This window comes from Ictalurus punctatus, chromosome 14, assembly GCF_001660625.3.
Source record: "Ictalurus punctatus breed USDA103 chromosome 14, Coco_2.0, whole genome shotgun sequence".
Classification (NCBI taxonomy): Eukaryota; Metazoa; Chordata; class Actinopteri; order Siluriformes; family Ictaluridae; genus Ictalurus; species Ictalurus punctatus.
The window spans coordinates 22,640,086-22,663,059 of NC_030429.2; the positions used below are offsets into that span (position 1 = coordinate 22,640,086).

General features: G+C 39.3%; 1 protein-coding gene across 8 annotated transcripts in view; it reads left to right on the plus strand.

Annotated features, from left to right (window-relative positions):
• The window catches only part of myrf (myelin regulatory factor), a 28,479-nt gene extending 5,941 nt beyond the window's left edge, over positions 1 to 22,538 (plus strand). The window contains exons 2-28 of one of the 8 annotated variants that reach the window (XM_017484596.3): positions 149 to 209; positions 4,363 to 4,453; positions 4,852 to 5,127; positions 5,893 to 5,954; positions 6,737 to 6,959; positions 7,097 to 7,197; positions 7,295 to 7,409; positions 7,929 to 8,124; positions 8,301 to 8,377; positions 8,634 to 8,744; positions 8,961 to 9,060; positions 12,660 to 12,860; positions 12,944 to 13,052; positions 13,210 to 13,319; positions 14,204 to 14,364; positions 14,477 to 14,549; positions 15,010 to 15,092; positions 15,261 to 15,329; positions 17,007 to 17,090; positions 17,497 to 17,564; positions 17,756 to 17,878; positions 18,315 to 18,533; positions 18,712 to 18,805; positions 19,679 to 19,741; positions 20,652 to 20,757; positions 20,896 to 20,970; positions 21,407 to 22,535. In XM_017484596.3, coding sequence (XP_017340085.1) covers positions 191 to 209; positions 4,363 to 4,453; positions 4,852 to 5,127; positions 5,893 to 5,954; positions 6,737 to 6,959; positions 7,097 to 7,197; positions 7,295 to 7,409; positions 7,929 to 8,124; positions 8,301 to 8,377; positions 8,634 to 8,744; positions 8,961 to 9,060; positions 12,660 to 12,860; positions 12,944 to 13,052; positions 13,210 to 13,319; positions 14,204 to 14,364; positions 14,477 to 14,549; positions 15,010 to 15,092; positions 15,261 to 15,329; positions 17,007 to 17,090; positions 17,497 to 17,564; positions 17,756 to 17,878; positions 18,315 to 18,533; positions 18,712 to 18,805; positions 19,679 to 19,741; positions 20,652 to 20,757; positions 20,896 to 20,970; positions 21,407 to 21,502 — 3,105 coding nt within the window. In that variant the 5' untranslated portion in view covers positions 149 to 190 and the 3' untranslated portion in view covers positions 21,503 to 22,535. Of the gene's footprint in view, positions 1 to 148; positions 210 to 4,362; positions 4,454 to 4,851; positions 5,128 to 5,579; positions 5,746 to 5,892; positions 5,955 to 6,736; positions 6,960 to 7,096; positions 7,198 to 7,294; positions 7,410 to 7,928; positions 8,125 to 8,300; positions 8,378 to 8,633; positions 8,745 to 8,960; positions 9,061 to 12,659; positions 12,861 to 12,943; positions 13,053 to 13,209; positions 13,320 to 14,203; positions 14,365 to 14,476; positions 14,550 to 15,009; positions 15,093 to 15,260; positions 15,330 to 17,006; positions 17,091 to 17,496; positions 17,565 to 17,755; positions 17,879 to 18,314; positions 18,534 to 18,711; positions 18,806 to 19,678; positions 19,742 to 20,651; positions 20,758 to 20,895; positions 20,971 to 21,406 lie in introns of those variants that run through there. The other 7 variants (XM_017484594.3, XM_047159961.2, XM_017484593.3 and 4 more) reach the window with 7 other exon arrangements.
• Positions 22,539 to 22,974: the final 436 nt, after the last annotated feature.

Consider the following 22,974-nt stretch of genomic DNA (forward strand, 5'->3'; position numbering starts at 1 on the left):
ACTACACACTACACACTACACACACACACACTAACACATATCCACCCCAAATGTTAGCACTACTGTGGTCTTATGAGGAAAGCTGTGTGTGAAGTGTTTGAGGGGAAAGATGTGACAGACAAGTGTGTATGTATGTGTCACTTTCCAGCTCATCGTCAGCTGTAGGTGTGTTGATTGAGAACAGCTCGCCATGCTGTGGCTACAAGCAGGTACTCCTGATCTCCTTCTTCTTGTGGCTTATGCTCTTTGTGTATCTATGATGCATTGTTATATAGTACTGAACTCTTTGTGTGCAATGTTATCTGTGCTTTCATGAGCATGTCCGCGTAGTATTCCAAGTTTGGCAGTTATATTCAGGATCGCGTACACATTGCGACTTCTTAAAGCTGTCTGTAGTGTAATTATCTTTCATCGTAGTCTGGGGATAATGTGAATGGTGACATGTGTGGGTTTGTCAGATGAAACACGATTCTGAAATCCTGTAGGCGGACCAAGAGCAAAAACCAAAAGCATCCAGAAATATTTGAAAACTGTAAAAAATAAGTTTGACAAGCTACGTTTGTGTCCTACAGACTTATAAACAAGTCCTTACAGTTATTAAGGGATTTCCAAGCTGAAGGCTTAGCAAGTCTTTTCTCAGTTTGGAAGTAAGAGGTGCTTTGTTACTAGCTGAGTAAAGATTATTTCTTTTTATAACAATCCTTTTAATAAGTCTGCAAGCTTTTATTATTATTATTATTATTAATTTTATTATTATTATTATTATTATTATTATTATTATTATTAATATGTGTGTATGCAAGAGTGCTTCCCAGTTCAATAAAGAAATTGCATGTTGGGAAGTGTTCGATATTTACTGTTTGATAATGATACGGACTTTGCTCGATCATTCTGTGCTCTAGCGTGAATTAGGAATTAATTATTAACGCGCGTGCACACACACACAAACACACACACACACACACACACACACACACACACACACACACACACACACAGACCCAAACACTGCCTGTTGTAATACTGTTTGTCTACTTGTATATGGGTTTTCCATGGAGCGTATTTCCCTTATAATTATTTCTGTTTTGTTTGTGTGTTTTGAAATGCTTATTTGAAGCAAATGTTTAAGAATAAATCACACTCTTAAACCCAGTATAGTGTTAGCATCTTGCATGAATTAATAATAATAAAAAAAGGAATTTAAACTTAATGAATAAATAGAGGAATGAAAACGTATAGAATGAAAGATATTAGAGGATTAAGTCCAGCAGATGGAAGAAGGTAAGATGGAAAGAATATATGCTTTTTTATGTTGTTGACAAAGTTCAGGATGAGCGTTAGCGTTCTTCTACACTTTCATATTAGGTAACCTAGTACGCTTAAAGTATCCAAGACAATTAGACACAATACTATCAAATACTTTATACTTAGAACATCTGGATGAGTATTACAGTCGTGCATGTAATACTCTGTAGTTTTCCAATCGCATGGCTTTCTAATGGACAATGCACAGGCGATTCTAAATGAGCTCTGAGATGACACCACACACACACACACACACACACACACACACACTAGCTCTGTTTCTGTTTATCTTGCGTTGTTATCCACCAGACAACTCCAGCATTGAGGTGCTGTCCTGATCCCCCAACCCCCAATCTAACCCTCCAGCAGAGAAAAGGCCTGCGTGTGTGTGTGTGTTTGTGTGTAAAAATGGACTGACAATCAGGCTTCTGTTTGCGTATCACCACAGCTGGACACATCCGCATCAAGCCAAAAGCAGTCTCACTAACTCATACGCCAATTAAATAACTGGTGTAGCGACCAGACTTTTACTGGTTGAGACTTAAGTGCGAAGTTTGCCTGAGCAGATGTGGAATTGGAAAACGGGCCAGATTTCCAGATGTTATCAAAGCCTTTGTGATGTGTCAAATCATGGTGTGGTTTTTGCAACTAGAATTTCAATGTCAAGGTAAAAAAACAAAAAAGCATAAATATGTTCCCACTGCCATGGTAGGTCAGTAAGTAATTATCCAGTTACAGGCAAAATCTAGGTAGTTATATAGTCTGTTAGTCAGTTTTTAGAGCTTTATCGAGCCGCTTTGGTTCCAATTTATTTCCTATAGCTTTACCACACATTTCTGATTTTGTGTCGTGTATACACACAAGAAAACGATTCACATTCTTCCAGAACGTTCCTGTCAGTCGAGAATCGGTCGCCGGTTACCTGTTATATGTTTTGTTATGTTATGTTCTCTATTTTCCCTCACTTCCACCATTCCTTCTTTATCTCCACACCAGAACATCTCTGCTGGTCCACCCTCCTTTTTGGGCTGAAACCCCCACCCGCTCTCTCTCTCCTAGCGTTATCAGTGCTGCCAGGGCAGATTTACTGGTTGTGATGGGTGGGGTGAACATCTGGGTCTTATTAAAGAGCAGTCATCCCTCTCCTGCCCTCTCTGCTTGCTGGCACACATTTAGTACCATGTTACCCAACCAGGGTTTCCAGAAAATACTTTCATCACTGCTCTCTGTATGGGAACTCATGGAGATAACTAAGCTGTATGCTGTGTTGATGCTGAAATAGAATGTTCCTGATAGGACACTGCAAACAACCATAATATAAGGGCTTATTGGGTCAAAATTTAGCAGGCTAGATTGTTTTTTTTCCTTTTCTATAAGGAAGGGTAAAACACATCAACAAGTCATGGTCGAGAATTTCTATGTTGTTGCCCTGTGTCCATGATGAGCTCAGTTTTTCTCAGCGGTTTCATTCCTGTGTGAAAATGATCTGTTCTGTTCTGTTGATGTCATGAGAGATGATGCAGGTTCAAGAATATAGCCTTGACTCACTCCAGACCTATTGAGAAATAATGAAGTTCCTTTTAAAAGTTAAGATGGGGGCAAGGGGGCGATGAGAGAGAGAGAGAAAAGAAAGACTGAGTTTTTCTCAACACTAACACTGAAATTCTTTGCATACCAAACTGGGTAGCTGCTTAATCTATCAAAGAGGAGAGTGCTGGGGTTTAGGGGACGCCTGCCCACCCACTCCATATCATCCCCCTGACCTTCAGTCTACCCCTCCCTCCATCCCTCTCTCTTTCGCTTCTCCCATCACTCCTCTACCACCTTTGTGGTACATTCTTGTTTTTCATTTCTCCACTAAGCCTATTAGGTAATAACTCATTTGTTTCAGTGCCACTAACAGAGAAAAGTGTGTGGAAACTGCGTGTGAAGTTTTGTCTTGAGGACTTTTTTTGGTGTGTAAAGGTGGGAGAAGTTGGAAAGAGGGAAAAAGAGACGTAAATCATGACCATGCGGACAAAATAAAATATGAGTATAAGACTAATGCGCTGAATTATGATTCACTGCTGGAAAAGTCTGACAAACCAGTTAGATGGAGTGAGTCAACAAACTCTGTTTGTCAAACTGATATCGCTACATACCTTACTGATGTCCTACACACATGAGTCGTCCTACCACCTTCAGCCCAGATCAATTTAGCAGAATTTCCATAAGAAGCCACGTAAGGACATCAGATCTGTACATTTTACACAAGGAATGTTTGATGGTAGCCAACACTGAAAATGTGTTCTAGCATTGCAATCAGTGAAGCTCTAGCAAATTTCCTAAATACAAAAAAAATCTTCTCTTCTCTTTTCCTCTCTTCTCTTCTCTTCTTTTATCTTCTCCTCACTTCTCCTCTCTTCTCTTCTCTTTTCTACTCTTCCCTTATCTTCTCTTCTCTTCTGTACCCTTCTCTTCTCTTATCTTCCCCTCTCTTCTCTTCTGTACACTTCTCTTCTCCTCTCTTCTCTTCTCTTGTGTACACTTCTCTTCTCTTCTCCTCTCTTCTCTTCTGTACACTTCTCTTCTCCTCTCTTCTCTTCTCTTGTGTACACTTCTCTTCTCTTCTCCTCTCTTCTCTTCTGTACACTTCTCTTCTCTTCTCTACTCTTCTCTTTTCTTCTCCTCTCTTCTCTTCTCTACTCTTCTCTTCTCTTCCCCTCTCTTCTCTTCTCTTCTCTTCTTTTCTCTTCTCCTCTTTTCTGTTCTCTTATCTTCCCCTCTCCTCTCCTCTCTTCTCTTCTCTTCTCTTCTCTTCTCTTCTCTTCTCTTCTCTTCTCTTCTCTTCTCTTCTCTACTGTTCTCTTCTCTTTTCTACTCTTCTCTTCTTTTCTCTTATCTTCTCCTCTCTTCTCTTCTTTTCTCTTCTCCTCTTTTCTGTTCACTTATCTTCCCCTCTCTTCTCTTCTCTTCTCTTCTCTTCTGTTCTCTTCTCTTCTCTTCTCTTCTCTTCTCTTCTCTTCTCTTCTCTTCTCTTCTCGTCTCTTCTCCTCACTTCTCTTCTCCTCTCTTCAGGTCATGATATTAACAGCTCTTTGGAGCCAACAAACATTGACACCAGTATACTGGAGGAATACATCAGCAAAGAGGACGACAGCACAGATATGTAAGTCTCAAGCACCTTACACACCCACTCACTCACACACACACACACACACACACACACACACACACACACATACGCATACTATGCTGTAAAACTGCTAAGGTTAAAAAGCGCTATATAAGTGCAGACCATGTACCGTATGAAATCACCTTAATCTTACACAGTTAACTGAGACCATTACGAATGAATTTAGCTGCCTGTATAAACACACACTACAAAACTGATATGATCCAGTATCTGGGCACATGCTCTTGCTCAAAATCAGCACTCTCACAAATTTTTAATACTATGTGTGTTTACTTTGACACCACGTCACACTGTATGTTTTGGCTGTCGGCTTGTTTGTGTAACGATTGCATTGACATTCATAAAATTGTTTCCTTCAAACTCTCCCGCAGCTGTTTTTCTGAAGTCCACAGCGGCCCAGCGCCTAACTACTCCTCCCCCCAGGCCGGAGCGTCCTCCTCTGGGGGGGTGGTGTGTGGCGTGAGCCCCCTTATCTCCCAGCGCCAGGGTACTCCCCAGTCTGTACCCACATCGTGCCAGAACCCCTATCCCCCTCCACCTCCACTCGGCCTTCTCAGACACAGCCATCCCTGCCAGAGCCACCACCATCACCAGCCAGTCACACAGCCCCACATCAAACCTGAGCACTGCGCTCACTACGCAGCCGGGTGAGACAGAGAGAGAGAAAGCACGAGTGAGTGAGTGAGTGAGTGTGTGAGTGAGTCAGTGAGTCAGCGAAAGAGTATAATTGCACCAGAAGTTCAGACATCAAATGTATTATTTAAACAAAGTTTGATAAGAGGAAGGAGAGAGAAAGGACACAGCGGCTGAATAGTCTGAAGCCTCGAGGACACTATTACTATGGACTCTAACATAAATTACACACAAAATCGTATTCTGTGTCTTTAAGCTTACTTATCGGTGATTTCAGACTTCAGACAATGGGCCAAAGGATAACGAACAACAAATAGGATTCTGAACAGGATTTGAAGTTAGCTAGTGTAGCAAAGAACTCCTGTGAATGCCATAGCCACACCTACAAGCCGCAATGCCAATAGACGACTTTCCCCACCCAGTTTGCAAAATGACCTGCACTAAACTTCAACAAATAATGCTCAAACAAATCTCAGACAGGGTGCGAAGGGAGTCAACCATGAGCAATCTGTGAAGAATAGGACAAATGGATCTGTACCAATAACCTCTTATGAATGCCAGTATTGAATGATGTATCACATTTTCACAATCATTCATTGGACTTTGTAACATGGAAAAAATAGGAACAGCAGGTATGCTTGTGCAAAAAAAAAAAAAAAAAAAAAGATCTATGATTAGGTTTTTTTCTGCTTTGTTACTCTGCAAAATGCATTTTATTGCCATGTTTGTTTGTTGGTTTGTTTTTAAATGCTGTGCCTTACAACCTCCTTTTATTGCAGAACACTACCTGAGTCTCCACCAGACTCTAGCTCGGAGCCCTACTCCCCCCAGCAAGTGAATGGTAAGTTCCAACAACGACAAGGTTTTCTTCCTTTGGGGCGCTTTGAACGTGATGGAGCGAACTCTTTTATGGACAGTGCCAAGTGGGTTTGAACAATTCTGAAATAATAATGACGACTGCAAATAAACAAGAAATGTTATCTCGCCGGTTGTCATAGCAATACACTGTACTCATTGCATAGCTGTGGAATAACACAACTAAGTAAGAAGACAGACATAAGCAAAATGATCAGATATTCTGCTTAGTCACGAATGGGGAATCCGTGCATGCCGTTATACGCACGGAAACAGCATGTTGATAATAATGATAATGTTTGTGGGGAATCCAGGGACCAAAAAGATCTGGAAAAATGATGACAAGTGTGAGACGTCCCTGAGGGATAGCTGAGTATTTCTAAATCTATTAGAAAGCACTCGTACGAACAGTTGTTCCGGACCATTCGTTTGGTAAGGTGTTTTTAAAAATAGCAAACGTGGCTTATTTTTACAGTCCACCAAGCCAAAAAAAAAAAAAAAGTTCTTCCCTGCACACCTGTGTTGGTCTTTCTCACCGAGGATAAAGGTGTGGAATATTTTAATCTCATTGGCAGAAATCCAGTTTAACAATATACCATTAGCCAAGTGAGAGAAAATTGAGATAAGCTGATGAAAGTACTGTTACGTTTATTTTACTGTAGCTTTGGAATTTGAATTCTGACAGTAAATACTGCATTTTGGTGTACGATGTCGATTTTGTACATCACACAGTGTCAGATATCTTCATTTTTGTTCTTCTCTTCACAGATTCGCACATGCTTCGGACCATGACGCCTGAGAATATGTGTCACATGACTACTCCGCCACCCCTGCCACCCCATAACCACTATCCCAACATACATCGGGACATGTACCTGAAACCCGAGCCCATGATTTCACAGTACCCGATTGGTCCAGCCAGCAGCGGGGGTGGTGATCTGCAACAGGGTCAGATGCTCCATCAACTGCTCCAGCATCCACAAGGACAAGAGTGAGTCAGCGTGAAAGAGACAGCTATATATTGGCATATGAGATAAAAAATGCGATAGAGGAGATGAAAGAACATAAAAATGGAATAAAATGGACTAATTTTCTCCCTCTCTCTCTCTCTCTGTGTGTGTGTTAAAGTGGTATACCTATTCACCAAGCAAAGAAGAGAAAACACTCAGATTCTCCTAACAGCACTCTTAATGCTCAGATCTTGACTGGCATTATCAAGCAAGAGCCAGGTAAACACATGCCTCCCATACGCCACACCACGTTCTTCTCACCTTAGTGAAGCCTTTAAACAAGCTTTAAACTTTTTATTGCTTTCGTGTCACCAAGGTTTGATGCAGGACGCCGAGAACTCGTATTTGGACCCAAACTACCAGTGCATAAAATGGCAGCCGCACCAACAGAACAAATGGACTCCGTTATATGATGCCAATGGAAAAGAACTGTGGGTGAAATCCCTGCTTTGCAAAAAAAAAAAAATGTAACACCATAACATTCTACATGCTTTTGGAATTGCACATGTTATTTTACGTTGAAATATAGAGATAGCAGGAATGAAACAAGAATGTGCGTATGTGCATCGTGGGTTTATATTAGATGGATGGATTTAATGGGGCGAAGACGATACTAAAGGCGAACGAGTGAGTGAGACAGAGAGAGAGAAAGAGAGAGGATGGAGAGGACTGGGAATTCCATTGAGGTGAGCTGTGTGTAGGAGTAAGAGTAAAAGTAGTTTCGGCTGACCGGAGGAAGGAGGAGAAGGGCAGCAGTCAGAAAAAAAAAAAAAGAAGTAAAAACGAGAGAAGGGAACGATGTAAATACACCATTGCCCAAGACTTTTAAAGAGTGCTGTAAGAAAATTAAAGAAAGAAACGTAAAAGAAACAGATTTAGCTAATCTTGTGACAAACACTCTTGTTATTCGTAGTGTGATTCATTTCTCTACGCCTCTTCTATCTCTCTAGCCCGATGCCCACGTACAGAGTGGATGCTGACAAAGGTTTTAATTTTTCTTTGGCTGATGATGCGTTCGTGTGTCAGAAAAAGAACCACTTCCAGGTCACTGTGTACATTGGCATGTTGGGTGATCCCAAATATGTGAAGACCAGCGAAGGGCTGCAACCGATTGAATGCTTCTACCTAAAACTTAATGGAGTCAAGGTGAGGAGTGATGAAAAACTACTGTCAAAAGCCAGTGGGTCTGTTTGTTGCTTTGAGCACATTAAGTGTCACCCTGGATGTGTTATGTAGTGATGTAAATGGTTGTTATCAACCATATTTTTAAGGTTACTTATGTATTGATGTAACCTGAATGCACAAATATCCTGACTTTACAGTTAGAAGCCATGAACCAGACGATCAATGTGGAACAGTCTCAGTCTGACCGCAGCAAGAGGCCATTTAAGCCTGTACTGTGAGTTTCCTGTTACAATACCATGCCTACAATACAGCAGGAGATATTTATTCTTTCAAGGTCTTTTTTTTTTTTATCCTTTATTCAAGTGAATAACTTTTTTTTTTTTAAATGTTATTTTACTGTTTTTTTTATGGTCTTTAATGCTAAATAGCACAGTCAATACCTGGCGTTAAGTTAGAATATTTGTTGAGAAGGAGTACAGGCCTGAAGTGTATATTAGGCCTGAAGTGTATATTGTTGTTGTTTTCTGTAGGGTTACTTTGCCCCCGGAACAAGTAACCAAGGTAACAGTGGGTCGACTGCATTTCAGTGAGACTACAGCCAATAATATGAGGAAGAAGGGCAAGCCAAACCCTGACCAGAGGTACAAATCACATCTACAACACACATACACACACACACACACACACACACACACACACACGCATGTTTACATTTAATCATGTACAGTCACTCACATACCACAGAATGTCATCCTGCTGCACGCAACATTCAACTCAACGCTATAGACAGGACAATCAGCAAAACTAGCATGACTGAGTGAGGCCTATGACTTAGCTGTGTTTGTGTGTGTGTATAGATACTTCATGTTGGTGGTGGCTCTCCAGGCTCAATCCCACACTCAGAGCCATACAGTGGCAGCTCAGGTGTCTGAGAGGATCATCGTCAGGGTAACCGCTGTCAGTCTGGCTGTGTCTGTCTGACCAACCTCCTCTTCCCAGTGTCTGTCTCTTTGTGTCAGTCATCTTACCCTGATCAGTTGCCCACAGTGTCCTCCACTAATATTGGCAAAAATTGTCTTTATTGTTTAACCTTTAATTCTGCTCTCATGGATACCAAACAATTGCAAACACAACACAGGTTTATATATATATATATATATATATATATATATATATATATATATATATATATATACATATATATATACATATATTTGTTAAATATAGGTATGCAACAATTATTGCCACCCCTCTGAATTCACATGAGAAAAATATATTTGAAGTATATTACCATTGATATTTGACATTATTTTAGTACACCTAGATGATTATGAACAGGAAATTGTTCAACCATGACTTCCTGTTTCATAGGGGTATAAATACGAGGCAACACGTAGGCCTAATTCACTTAGTCATTCATAACAATGGGGAAGACCAAGGAATACAGCTGTGATGTGCGGAAAAAGGTTGTTGAGCTTCACAAAATGAGAAGTGTCTATAAGAAAATAGCACAAGCATTGAAAACGCCCATTTCCACCATCAGGGCAATAATTAAGAAGTTCCAGTCAACTGGAAATGTTATGAATCAACCTGGAATTGGACGTGTGTCTATATCGTCTCAACGCACTGTGAAGTGGACGGTTCGAGTGGCTAAAAAATCTCCAAGGATCACAGCTGGAGAATTGTAGAAGTTAGTTGCGTCTCGGGGTCAGAAAGTCTCCAAAACTACAATCTGAAGTCACCTACATCACCACAAGTCGTTTGGAAGGGTTTCAAGAAAAAAGCCTCTACTCTCATCCAAAAACAAACTCGAGCGTCTTCAGTTTGCCGACACTACGGGAACTTCAAATGGCATCGGGTTCTATGGTCAGATGAAACCAAAACAGAGCTTTTTGGTAATAAACACCAGAGGTGGTTTTGGAGCACACAGAGAGATAGCCATATGGAAAAGTATCTCATGCCCACGGTTAAATATGGTGGTGGATCTTTAATGTTCTGGGGCTGTTTTTCTGCCAGAGGACCTGGACATTTTGTTAGGACACATGGCATCATGGACTCTTAATGTCTGTTGATATTTGATAATGAAAACCTGCAGCCTTGTCAGAAAACTTAAAATGGGCTGTGATTGGATCTTCCAGTAGGACAATGATCCAAAATATTTTGAAGTATCTGGAGAGATTCTGTACAGAGGAACAGTCTCAGATCCCTTGCCATGTATTCTCCAACCTCATCGGGCATTATAGGAGAAGACTCAGAGCTGTTATCTTGGCAAAGGGAGGTAGCACAAAGCATTGACTAAAAGGGTGCCAATAATTGCTGCACACCTATCTTTAACAGCGATATTTTTTTTTTTGGTAAACCTGTGTTGTATTTGCAATTGTTTGATATCCATGAGAGCAGAGTATTTTTGTGAAGTTTTTTTTAAACAAAAGATCAAAAGGTTACAATAAACAATAAAGACAATTTTTCACATCATTCTTTGCTCATATTTACCAAGTGTATAGGCCAATATTGGTGGAGGGCACTGTACATGTTTTAATTAGTATGTTGGCCAAGAAAATCCATCATTCAGTTATTCTTATTTTTATTTTTTTATTAATCTATCTGAAAATGTAAAACTTTATCACAACCTGCAGCTCTTGAAGTAGAATCACTACATCAACAACTTTGCACTGATATAAATCCCTCCTCAGGACAGCAAGTCTACGCATATCAAACCGATCAGACTTACCCACCAACAGAAACGATGGGGGCTGTCGTGTATATCTTTCACACTATTAACCCAAACCTACAACAACACACACATTTAATTCCCCAGCACTTGACCAACCATCACCTTCAATAAACTTAAACATTTTAATGAAAAAAATACGTTTTTATAAGCCCACATAACAACCTGCATATGTTTAGAGTATTAAATCACCAATGAATACATAATTGGCAAAGGTTTATATGTATGGGCCTTCCCCAAACAGAATGTCTTTGTATGCTGTAGCATTACAATTTCCCTGCACTAATATGTGCTTATTGAACATTCCATACTTTCCCAAATTCTTAACTCTTTCTGTTCCAGGTGTGCTTTATTATAGCTGACCCAATGCTCTGACCCCAGCTTCCTATTCTATACTGTAATGTACTGACCCCGTCAAGGGTGTCTCCCGCCTTGTGCCCCATGCTCCCTGGGATAGACTCCAGGTTCCCCGTGACCCAGTAAGGATAAGTGGTACAGAAAATGGATGGATGTAATGTACTGTATATGTTACAAATAAAAGCTTCTTCTTCTTTGCTTCTGGGAAGGCTTTTCACAAAATTTTGGCGTATGTCTGAGGGGATTTGTGTTCATTCAGCCACAAGAGCATTAGTGAGATCAGGCACTGATGTCGGCTGAAGAGGTCTGGGGTGCAGTCGGCGTTCCAATTCAAACCAAAGGTGTTCAGTGGGGTCGAGGTCAGGGATCTGAGCAGGACACTCAAGTTCTTCTACTCCAATACTGGCAAACCGTGTCTTCATGGAGCTCATTTTGTGCACAGGAGCATTGTCATGCTGGAACAGGTTTGGGCCTCTTAGTTCCACTGAAGGGAAACTGAACTACTCCAGCATACAAAGAAGTCCTATACAATTGTGTAACATACACTACCAGTCAAATGTTTGGGGATACTGTACTGAAATGTTTCTCATGATCTTAAAAAGCTTTTGATCTGAAGGTGTGTGATTAAATGTTTGAAATCTGTGTTGTAGACAAAAATATAATCGGGCCGACATATTAATTCCTTTCATTAGAAAACTAACATTTTATTTACAAAAAAAATGATTAATTTTGCAGCCAATAAGTGTCCGATAAGAGTCCAGCGTCGGTGTGAACTCCTTTAATACTGTTTAAAAAGCATCTCAGGGAAATTCCTCAAGAAATCGAATGAGAAACGCCAAGAATACATTTCTGGATATTCTAGGCAAAAAGGCATCTTTTAGCATCTTCTACTTTGAAGATGCTAAAATCTTAAATTATTTTGATTTATTTTGGATTTCTTAACACAACTTCTTCCCATAGTTCCATTTGTGTAACTCCAGAGTTTTGATGACTTTATTATTATTCCAAAATGTTGGAAAATAAAGAAAAATAAACAATGAGTGTGTCTAAACTTTTTACCGGTAGTGTACGTATGTGGGAAGGCCCACATAGGGGTGTGGTGGTCAGGTGTCCACAAACTTCTGGCAACATAGTGTAGCGAAAGACCCCCATTCACCAAACAAAACTTTTAAACTTGTTTAGCCAGCTTTGATAAGCCGACTCAATTTGTGGTCACAAACTTACAAACTTTAGTCTTTCAGTTATTATTATTGTTTAATTTAAGAAGCTTCAATGCTGAAATTGATTGATGTGTGCATACTTTGTAAAAATGACGTGATGTAAATGTGCAGCTTATATGTAAGAAAATACAGTCTAACTGTGCCTGCAAGTGTGTAAAAATGTTTATTTCCATCATCCTCTCTCTCTCTCTCTCTCTCTCACACACACACACACACACACACACACACACACACACACACACTGGCAGGCGTCTAACCCGGGTCAGTTTGAGAGTGACAGTGAGGTGTTGTGGCAGAGAGGTCAGTTGCCTGATTCAGTGTACCACCATGGCCGAGTAGGCATCAACACCGATCGACCTGACGAGGCTCTGGTCGTCCATGGCAACCTGAAGGTCATGGGTTCCCTGGTACATCCATCTGACATCCGTGCCAAGGAGAATGTGAAAGAAGTATGTGATTTTATGCACAAGATCATTTGTAAATTTTCTACTTGAATACTTAGCACCATCTCATCCTGAGTGCTGTATTGTAGGTGGACACCACAGACAACCTAAAGCGGATCTCTCAGATGCGGCTGGTGCATTACCAGTATAAGCCTGAGTTTGCTGCCACTGTGGGCATTGAGAACACTGCAGAGACCGGTAATTCCTTGTACTCTATAAAACCCTGTGTGTGTGTTTATTGATTTGTTTGTTTTGGTTCGATGCATGTGTATGTCCATACCTTAACCATAACTCCTTATGCATGTGGTATTACATGCATCTAATGCAGCTACTGTGTGTAATGTGTGTATGCCAGGAGTTATAGCCCAGGAAGTGCAGCAGATCCTTCCAGAAGCTGTGAAAGATGGCGGAGATGTAGTTTGTGCCAATGGAGAGACCATCCCTAATTTACTGGTAGTCAACAAGGTATTTAAACACCAACACTTCATTCATATTTATCCATTCATACAAATTAACATGGGTGGCTTAGTGGTTAGCACGTTCGCCTCACTCCAGGGTCGGGGGTTCGATTCCCACCGGGGCCATGTGTGTGCGGAATTTGCATGTTCTCCCCGTGCCGCGGGGGTTTCCTCCCCCAGTCCAAAGACATGCATGGATTGGTGTGTCTGTAGTGTATGAATGGGTGTGTGAGTGTGTGTGTGATTGTGCCCTGCGATGGACTGGCACCCTGTCCAGGGTGTACCCTGCCTTGCGCCCGATGCTCCCTGGGATAGGCTCCAGGTTCCCCCGCAACCCTGAAGGAGTGAGCAGTAGAAGATGGATGGACAAATTAACATAAACAAATACATTCATATGCTGCTGTGTAGAAAATAGAGTGTAGGATAAAGTCCTCCATATTGAGAATGCTTCTGTTTTGCATTATTTTCCATTACATATTATATTATCAGTAAATTCTCAAGTGAAATGGAGAATATTAGAAATATTTACTTGATTTTCATAATGTCTTTCATAATGTATTTGGTACACCCCTTTTGCTTTAATGACAAAACTTGAGCTGACACCACGGGTTTCTGTAAAAATTGATGATCTTTGTTAGAGCAAATCCATCAGAGTGTCATCTGAGCACGTGCTTCAATGGAAGAGATAAGAATCATCAGGAAAATCGGACCGTTGTACAAAGGAGTTAGCGTGGTCAATATGACAAATTTGCTTCAGTTCGAATAGTGACGTAGAAACATATTGATCATTCTCGTTCTTTGTTTCAGAAATCAAAAACGTTTGAATGTACACTGTATATTCAAAGAGTGTGTGTGTGTGTGTGTGTGTGTGTGTGTGTATGTTTCCCATAGGATCGCATTTTTATGGAGAATGTCGGAGCAGTGAAAGAGTTGTGTAAACTGACCGATAATCTGGAAACTCGAATCAATGAACTGGAACGGTGGAGTCGCAAACTTGCTAAACTACGACGCCTTGACAGCATGAAGAGTACTGTCAGTGGGGGTACAATTAGGTGTGTGTGTGTGTGTGTGTGTATACTACACAATCAGCACATGACTTCATGCATTTAATCCAAGTTCTGAAAGGAAATGTCTTAGTGTAGCACTGTTGCTTTTTTATTTCAGCCTAACAGGAAGCTACTTTAGCAGAACAGGAAGTGGTCCACTTAAGAAGAAAGCAGCCAAAGCAGGAAATAAGGTATGGAGATTACTGTAACAGTTGACCTAATGAGAGAATTACAAAGAGTTAGGCGTTATACAGAATAAAGATGGCAGGGAGTCTAGGGGAATACATGTCCGACTCCCGGCATAGGCGAGAGGACACATTTAGTAGCTAGATAAAATGTAACACGCTACGTTGTTCATTACTAATTCATACCAATTCAAATCAAGAGGTAAATTATCAAGAAGTTCATCCATGGCTTTTTACTTTACTGTATAAAAGAAGCATATGAGTGAAGTGACTTTGTTATTCCGCTTTAAGAGAGCAGTGGTTTCTATCAAGGAGTGTGTGGACTGTGTAAGGATGCAGCTGGAGTTTATTCTTTAGTGAACTGTACAGTGGAAGGGTTCGAAAGTAATCCACAAGACACCTATATGAGACGCAAAATGAAATGCAATAGAACAAGAGAGAGGTTTGGTTTTTTATTTATTTGCAGAGTGCAGCTCCAGAGCAGGGCTGTTTGAGTCACCGGTTCCTGCAGGGTACCATACTGGCCCTGGTCATCATCATGGCCTTCAGGTAAGGGAGGAGAATGTCCTCCTAATGATAATGAGATAAATGTTAAAATGTAATGTCCTATTACTTCTGTAAGTCGTACCGGATAAGGACATCTGCAAAATGCCATGAATGTAAATGTAAGGAGACAAACAGCCAAAATGAACATTTGGTCTTTTTTTCTTTCCCTAGTGTCATCTCAATGTCCATACTGTATGTGCTAAACCTGCATCAGCACAGCAACATGGCTGAGGCAGAGAGGTATGTATACATCAGAGCTTGAGTTTGACTACTATGCTTTAAACAAAAGTTTTAATTGCAGGAAAACATCTGGAATTCATCCTTATTGCTTGGTTTTGTGTGTGGTCCAAAAAAAAAAAAAGTACAGGTAGTGGCCGTCAATATGAGTGCTTTCAGTGTGTTTGCCCTACTGAACACATTGCCTGCTGTGAACTATAGTGGAGAGTTTATTAACGTATGGAAATTGCAAAAACATGATCAACACTGGGTTAAAAACAACACAAATTTGGTTATTTTTAGCCGATCGACTGGGTAAATATAGGACAGAACACATTTTGGGCTGAACTAACCCATCAATTTGGGTTGTTAATTTTAACCCAGCAAACGGGTGGTTTTTCAACCCAAAGGATGGTTTCATTTTTACAAAAATTTTATTTCATAAATGGGTTGATATTTTCAGGGTTATTTTTACCCGTTGAAAATGTCAAATCTATCACATTATAAACAAATGTGTCGACATGGTATCTCCTTTATTTATACACAAGAAGGTGTTCAGAAATTTATCCATATAGAGCTGATAAATGAGTCATATATTTAAGACGAAAACGTTAGATTTTGATCAAAGGAGACGCTTAACCAATGTACGATACGGTGGGCTTTACAAACAAGTACGCCAAAGCTAACAAAGATAGCGGTGCATTTGATGTCATGTAAGCTGGACTGTTATTACACATTTTTGCTTTTTCTACTGTACAGTAATGGTTTTATGGATAGATATATTGATACGAATGTAGTTTCTCAAAATAAGTCTTAACAGTCTGCGCTGAGTTGATTTGACCTGTGGAGCTGGGCTGATGGGTCGGGGTGGGGGAGGGGTGCATTGATTCAACTGTCAGTGAAAATGACCCAGCCACTAACCCAGTTACACAAAATTACACAAAAACTACGCAAGACTGAGAAAAGAACCCAATTAAATGATCCAAAAGGCTCGACCCAGCGTTTGGGTAGAAAAATGTGGTATCCTGGAGTAACCACTAGGTGTTGTTGTTGGTATTTCAAGAGTTGTGTTCTTAACTGGAAAGTTAGTTGAAGAAGATGTGTGCTAATATCTGTTGCTGCGATTGCTGCAAGCAGAAAGTAAAGTGTCAACTTCAACACAATGTATGTAGTAGTCTGATTTTTATTGAAGATACTACAAAAAAAATAAAAAAAATAACCCAGCATTTTTTTTTAGAGTATACCTAAAATAGTACTTTTTATAAATATCTGTTGTTCTGGCACATAAAAAAAAAAAAAACAACAACCCCAAAACGTTTGCCCTATCGTCAGGTGATCACTAGTTCGAGTTCTGACTATGAAACAGCCATCTGTGGTGAGGTGTCAAGAGAGAAAAATGGGCTGTGCTCTCTTGGTGGGAGGGATGGCATACTCTTTCACACCTGTGAGCTCGTGTATGCAGCAGTTCGAAAAGATGCAGTAGCTGGCTTGGAGGAAGCATGTGTTTGCTCTCACCCTATGGTCATATGATAGGGGACAGTTGGCTGGTGGGTGGGAATTGCCAAGTCACATGTTACCTTAACGTCTACAAGGAAAAGCTGTAATGTTTTTCTTTTCTCGTCTTCTTGAATGCATAAATGTGTATACATGAGATTTTCTGTCCTCTCTGTCATTTCCTTAGTATTTCTCTCTCATTTGTAGTTCTATGTCCTCCTGTGTTTTCTCCATCTCCTGGATGCGCTTCTTCACTGCCACTGTCACTTTCTGTCCATCCATCTGTTTATGGTATGCTTTCTGTTTTTCTTCCATTTTCCTGTTTTCCTGTGTCCCTTTTTCCAACACATGGGTATCCCCATGCTCATTCCTTCTCAGAATGATCAGAGAATCAGAGTTTATTAGTTAATAATAATTACCACAAATAGATAGTGATTGCTGGTTGTAAAGATGCATGTTGAACCTCCTACAATTAAAACTGGGAGAAAACTGGACACAAAAAGAACCAAAAGGTTCCCTGGTTGATTCGTTGATTTTGCATTCCACAAAATGATATCTACTCATATGACACAAATCCACGGCATGGATCAGCCAGAATGTTTTTTTTTGTTGTTGTTTTTTTTTGCAGCATGCAGGACATGCTGTATTCTTTGCAGATGTTGACTGACTGCTCTCTTTCTCTCTCTCTGTCGCTCAGGACTCGCTCTGCTCTTGGCTCATCTAGTAAAGCAGTTTATTCACCCCCCATCTCTACAATCTCTTCAGGTGCCAGATAATTACAGTATATGTTCAGTTATATATATATATATATCTATATATATATATATATATATATATATATATATATATATATATATATATGTATACAATGTAAAGTACATATTTAAGCCATGAGTTGAAAGATTATTCTTTTGAAAAAAAATTAAATAAACAATGCTTGTAACTGTCTCTCTTAGACATAGACATAGACTCCACCTCTGCAACTTTGCCTAATCGTCTTATCTGCTGCCCTCCAACAACTGCCAACAACCAATCAGCTACTGTCAGCCTGCAGCCAAGCACCAACCAATCCATGTCAGGTAAAACAAGGCCATCCCACTTTCTAAATCTGTAAACAAAACCAAAAGACTGAACTCTGAATATCTGTTCCAAATACCCATCTGTCTGTAAATACAGGGTATTTAATTTCCTCTCAATGTCTAACAGAATGAATAAATGAGAGTGATTGACACAGAGCCCACACCCCGGCCTTGCCCTTGGTGGAAGTGTAACGCTATATTCAGGGCTTGTTCTCCGTCTTACACTAAACCACTTGTGTAGTGAGGAAACTCATTCACGCTTTTATGCCATCAGTCTTCTTTCATTACATATCCCCTATATAATTAGCTCCTACACAAAAGCATCATTCTCAAAAAGGCTGAGAACATTCATTATTAGTGTATGTAATGGCATGCTTCATTTATCTGTGTTTCTCTCTTTCTCACCGTCTTTCTTCCTCACTGACTTTACTCGCAGACTCCAGTAGTCCTGCTCCTACCATGGCCAGTATAAATAGGAAGGCAAAGTCTCGTGGGTTGGATAAAGACAGCAGGAGTAGAAACAGACTGAGTCACACTTCATCCCCTCTCTCCCTCAGCAAGTCCAAGAAAATTCCTCTACCCTCAGATATGGACACAGGAGGCAACAGTAACCGTCTCCCTGGGCCACGCAGGCAACGCAGCGCACACACTCAGGGTATCTTGATTTTATAGTTAGGCGTCCACAAACTTTTGACCGGTAGTGTACATGCACGCACACACACACACACACACACACAAACATATTGTATATTGTTATAATACATGTGGGCTTTGTATAAACAGTTAAACCCTTTAATGACATTCATGGTCTCAAGCTGCTTTCTCACCCTCAGATGGACAGTTCCTGCCGTCCCTAAATGAACTTTACATCGTCGAAACTAATCAGGAATTGAAGACACTGAACTGTGCTTCATCTCACAGTTGCAGGTATGTACATACATTTATCTTAAGCCTTTTTTTTCTTCTTCATACTGTTTCAAACCCTGACAGTTACAGCCTATTCATTGTTTATATTTCCACACTGCAATATCTCGAATATAGTCAATTTTGTCTGGTATTTCCAATTATAAGGTAACAGTAAACCAAATATAAGAATATTAAACTTGCCAATAGAAAAAGACTGTTTGGGTGGAAATTACTCAATAGTTTAAATGAATTTGGCTTGAAATTAGTAAATAGCTCTTAAATTCTTAGTCTATAGTTTATATTCTTGTAGACTTTTATTCGGTTTATTGTAATCTCATAATCCTCCAGGATTTCACGATCGCAGAAATGAACGCAGAACCGAGCAAACTCCACAATGTTCGGAGGAGCTCGCAATTTTTCAAGTCACCACAGATTTTCTGCAGATTTGGGCCAAGGCGCGTCATGTGACTTCATCACGACACGCATTCAGTCAAAGCTCTCTTCGATTCGCACGAGTCGAACGTGAGTACAGCCGAAAGGTCTCGTTTACCAGCAAACATCGCCGCGAGAGACCACGCAAAACAATTTTATGCGATTGCAATTTCGTTAGCTCGAGTTGTTTTCCTACAAAAAAAGCACAAAACAAATTTTGAAAACAGCCGCAGCAAAATCAAGCATTTATCACAAACACCTCCGTGAAATACTGTACGGACTACATAATAGGAAATATTAGCTGAATATGACTACGTTCAAGGTATTTCCACTTGCTAAGATAACATTTATTGCAGTGAAACATCAATCCTGTGGTTATTCAGCGCACTGGTATGTTTTAGCTGTGTTTTGAGATATTATTAACAGTCTCTCTCCATTCCTGCATATTTCTTCTGTCCATAGCTACACTGTATTTCTGCACAGGAGTCAAAATTCCTCTATGAGTCACATCACTCTACATATGAGGTCAGTGCATTCGCTGTTTAAGTGCACTGTGCTTGGGGACTGAGTTACGAGTCGAACAGTAATTCAAAAAAATTTCATCAACTTGTCATCTTTCACACTGTATCAGGACATCGCTATGTTGTAACAACAACAACAAAAAAAACCCCACATCAAACTGCACTTCAGTTCACAGCCACACATACAGGCTAGAAATGAAATGTCCAGCTTCATGCTTTTTAAGACTAGAGTAAAGGTGCAAAATAATAGCTGTGTGTGTCATATTACAAATTCTTAAAATGCAGTCTTCTGGATGAGCTTGCAATTCCACCATATTCAACACCAGACTCTGTAGCGTCCAAAAACAAGTGGATCAGCCTCTTTGAGCTGGCATGCACTACTGATCTGTCACTAAACTCACTGAGTGGAATTGAATACTGACGTGCAACCCGTGGCTCTGAAAGCACTCTTTCATACAGCACTGCTCACAAAGGAATTCACTATGCCAGAGTACAAGTATTTTATTTACATTTTATTTGGTATTATAACTGTGGGAGGAACTCCTTTGGGAGAAGTGGGATTTTAAAAACATTCAAATCCCACATTCTCCAATTCATGCGCATTGATATTAAAGTGTTCACGGTACATTAAAGCAAAAGGAAAGAAAGAAAAAATACTACCAAAAACGTTTCCCAGCATACTTTTGCGCAGTTGACTGTAGACTTCATTTGGTCTGTAATATTTTCAGACTAACAAAGCACATTTAGCCTGATATTTTTACCTCACTGTCCTTACTGTCTGCCTAATTATTGCCCACTGATTATTGGGCCGCTCCCCATAGTAGTAACTATTGAACGTATTAGTCGACTAGTCTGTGCAACCCCTAGCGTGTGCAGAGCCTAGCACACTCACAGATGTTTTGCTCTTCCTTTAGGTACTCTGAAATTGTATGGGTGTGGCAGTGTAGTGTCACTAGAGGGCGTCTTTGCCCAAATCACACAGAGACGGATTTTTCTGAACGCAAAGGTGCCTTCACAAAGGTAACAGATTTGTGATTTACATTAAATATAACATGCTGTTGATACGTCTGTTTTAATATATATATATATATATATATATATATATATATATATATATATATATATATATATATATATTTGAATTATTTTACTTTTTAGGGGACCAGTCACTTGTGGTCCTTTCCACTGGCATCAGTCCAAGATGCCACCTACCATTTCCGGGTTTCAGTCTATGTAAGTACACATTATACAGGGTGTCCCAAAAGTCTCCATACATAAGGGACTACGTATGCCAGCACCACGTCAGTGGCTTTTCGTGGACGTACACTTTTCGGTTGGATAAGCACTTCCAGTCTTTTTTGAATTTGTTGTTAATAAGTTCGGTAACAGTGTGGTGTGTGATGTGCTTACCATGTTTCCTGTTAAAGTCCATCGCAACCTTGCGACAGTGTCCCGATCCAGCCATGTCAATACATTTTTCTTTTGTCAAAGGCTGAACAAAATATATATAATATATACTAAGTATAAAAATATTTGGAAGACATTTTGATAAAAAAAAAAAAAAGTATTAATTTCCCCTATGTATGGAGACTTTTGGGACACCGTGTATAATTTCTGTCTCTGTCACGTTGAAGAAACATGCTGCTGACCCAGTCTTCCATTTCTACAGGGTGAAATGGGCTGCTCTGGGTCTGAAGAACAGAAGCTGCAGGACACTACACCATTCATTGATTACCGTTTTCTCATCCAAAGCAGATGCACTTAAAGGGTAGAGTCTAAAATACCAAATATTTGTTCTCTCCCATACACCCTTTGAACCATTTTCATGACTGCTCCTTTTCATTTGCGATGTTGTAGCATGGGAATTTGTCAGAACACGTCTCTTCAGGAAGTGCTTTACAATAACAGACGCCACTGCCAAAACAAATATGCCCTATTACCTCTAAGAAATATCTGACTCCATGACAGGATTACCCCTCGCTCACTGATACTGCTGACACCGCATACGCTAATAAAGAAGAAAAGTACTATACTACTTCCCTTGTCGCAAGGGTACATCTTTTGAACCTTGAAATTGTGTATCTTTCACCTAAAATGAAGTGAATATGGTGTACCTTCAAACGAGTTACAGAATTAAAGATCACTACTGTACCTTTAAGAATGAAAACTATAAAAGTACAGTACCATACATGCATCTTACCAGGTTTGAGATACATACTAGTTGTACAAAAGATGCGTACCCCATTGACGATGAAATGTTTGGTTGAATGCCTTGTTTTCTCAGAGTGCAAATGATCTCATAATACACTGGTGATTTGCACACGTTTCTTAGCTGATACAAGTGTAATTACATACCGCATCGACGAAAATGACACACAAAGGACATTTGCTTGTACTGTAGCTACCTGGATAACTGGATAACTACATGGATGATTTTCCTAATCATGATTTAACTCTGTATTTGGAACGTGATACTCACCTTCTCAAAAGGTATAGTTCTTCTATTTTTTTTTTTTATGTTTGTGTTTGTTACACTGCAGTCCTTGACTTGCTACAATTCCTGGTGAAGAAAAGAAATTAGGTTCAAAATATGTTGGGGGTGAAAGCGTTACGTGGTTCAGTAACTACATTCAGTAGTGAAGAGTAATAACCGTAACCACTTAATACAGTATGAACAGTCTAATAATAATAATAATAATAATAATAATATTAATAATAATAATAATAGTGACAACTACTACTATTATTATTATGATGATGATTATTATTATTATTATTATTGCCATTTATAATAATAATAATAATAATAATAATAATAATAATAATAATAATAATAATAATAAATAACAATATTATTATTTTATTATTATTACAATTTATAACAACAACAACAATAATAATAATAATAATAATAAGTATTTATTATTATTATTATTATTATTGCCATTTATAATAATAATAATAATAATAAATAATGACAATATTATTATTATTTTATTATTATTACAATTTATAACAACAACAACAACAACAACAACAATAATAATAATAATAATAATAATAATAATAATAATAATAATAATAATAAGTATTATTATTATTATGATGATGATGATGATTATTATTATTATTATTATTATTATTATTATTATTATTATTATTATTATTGCTACTTTTATGGTAAGTATGAGCCACTGAATCCATGCTATTATAGTATATAATGAATCACTGGACCTT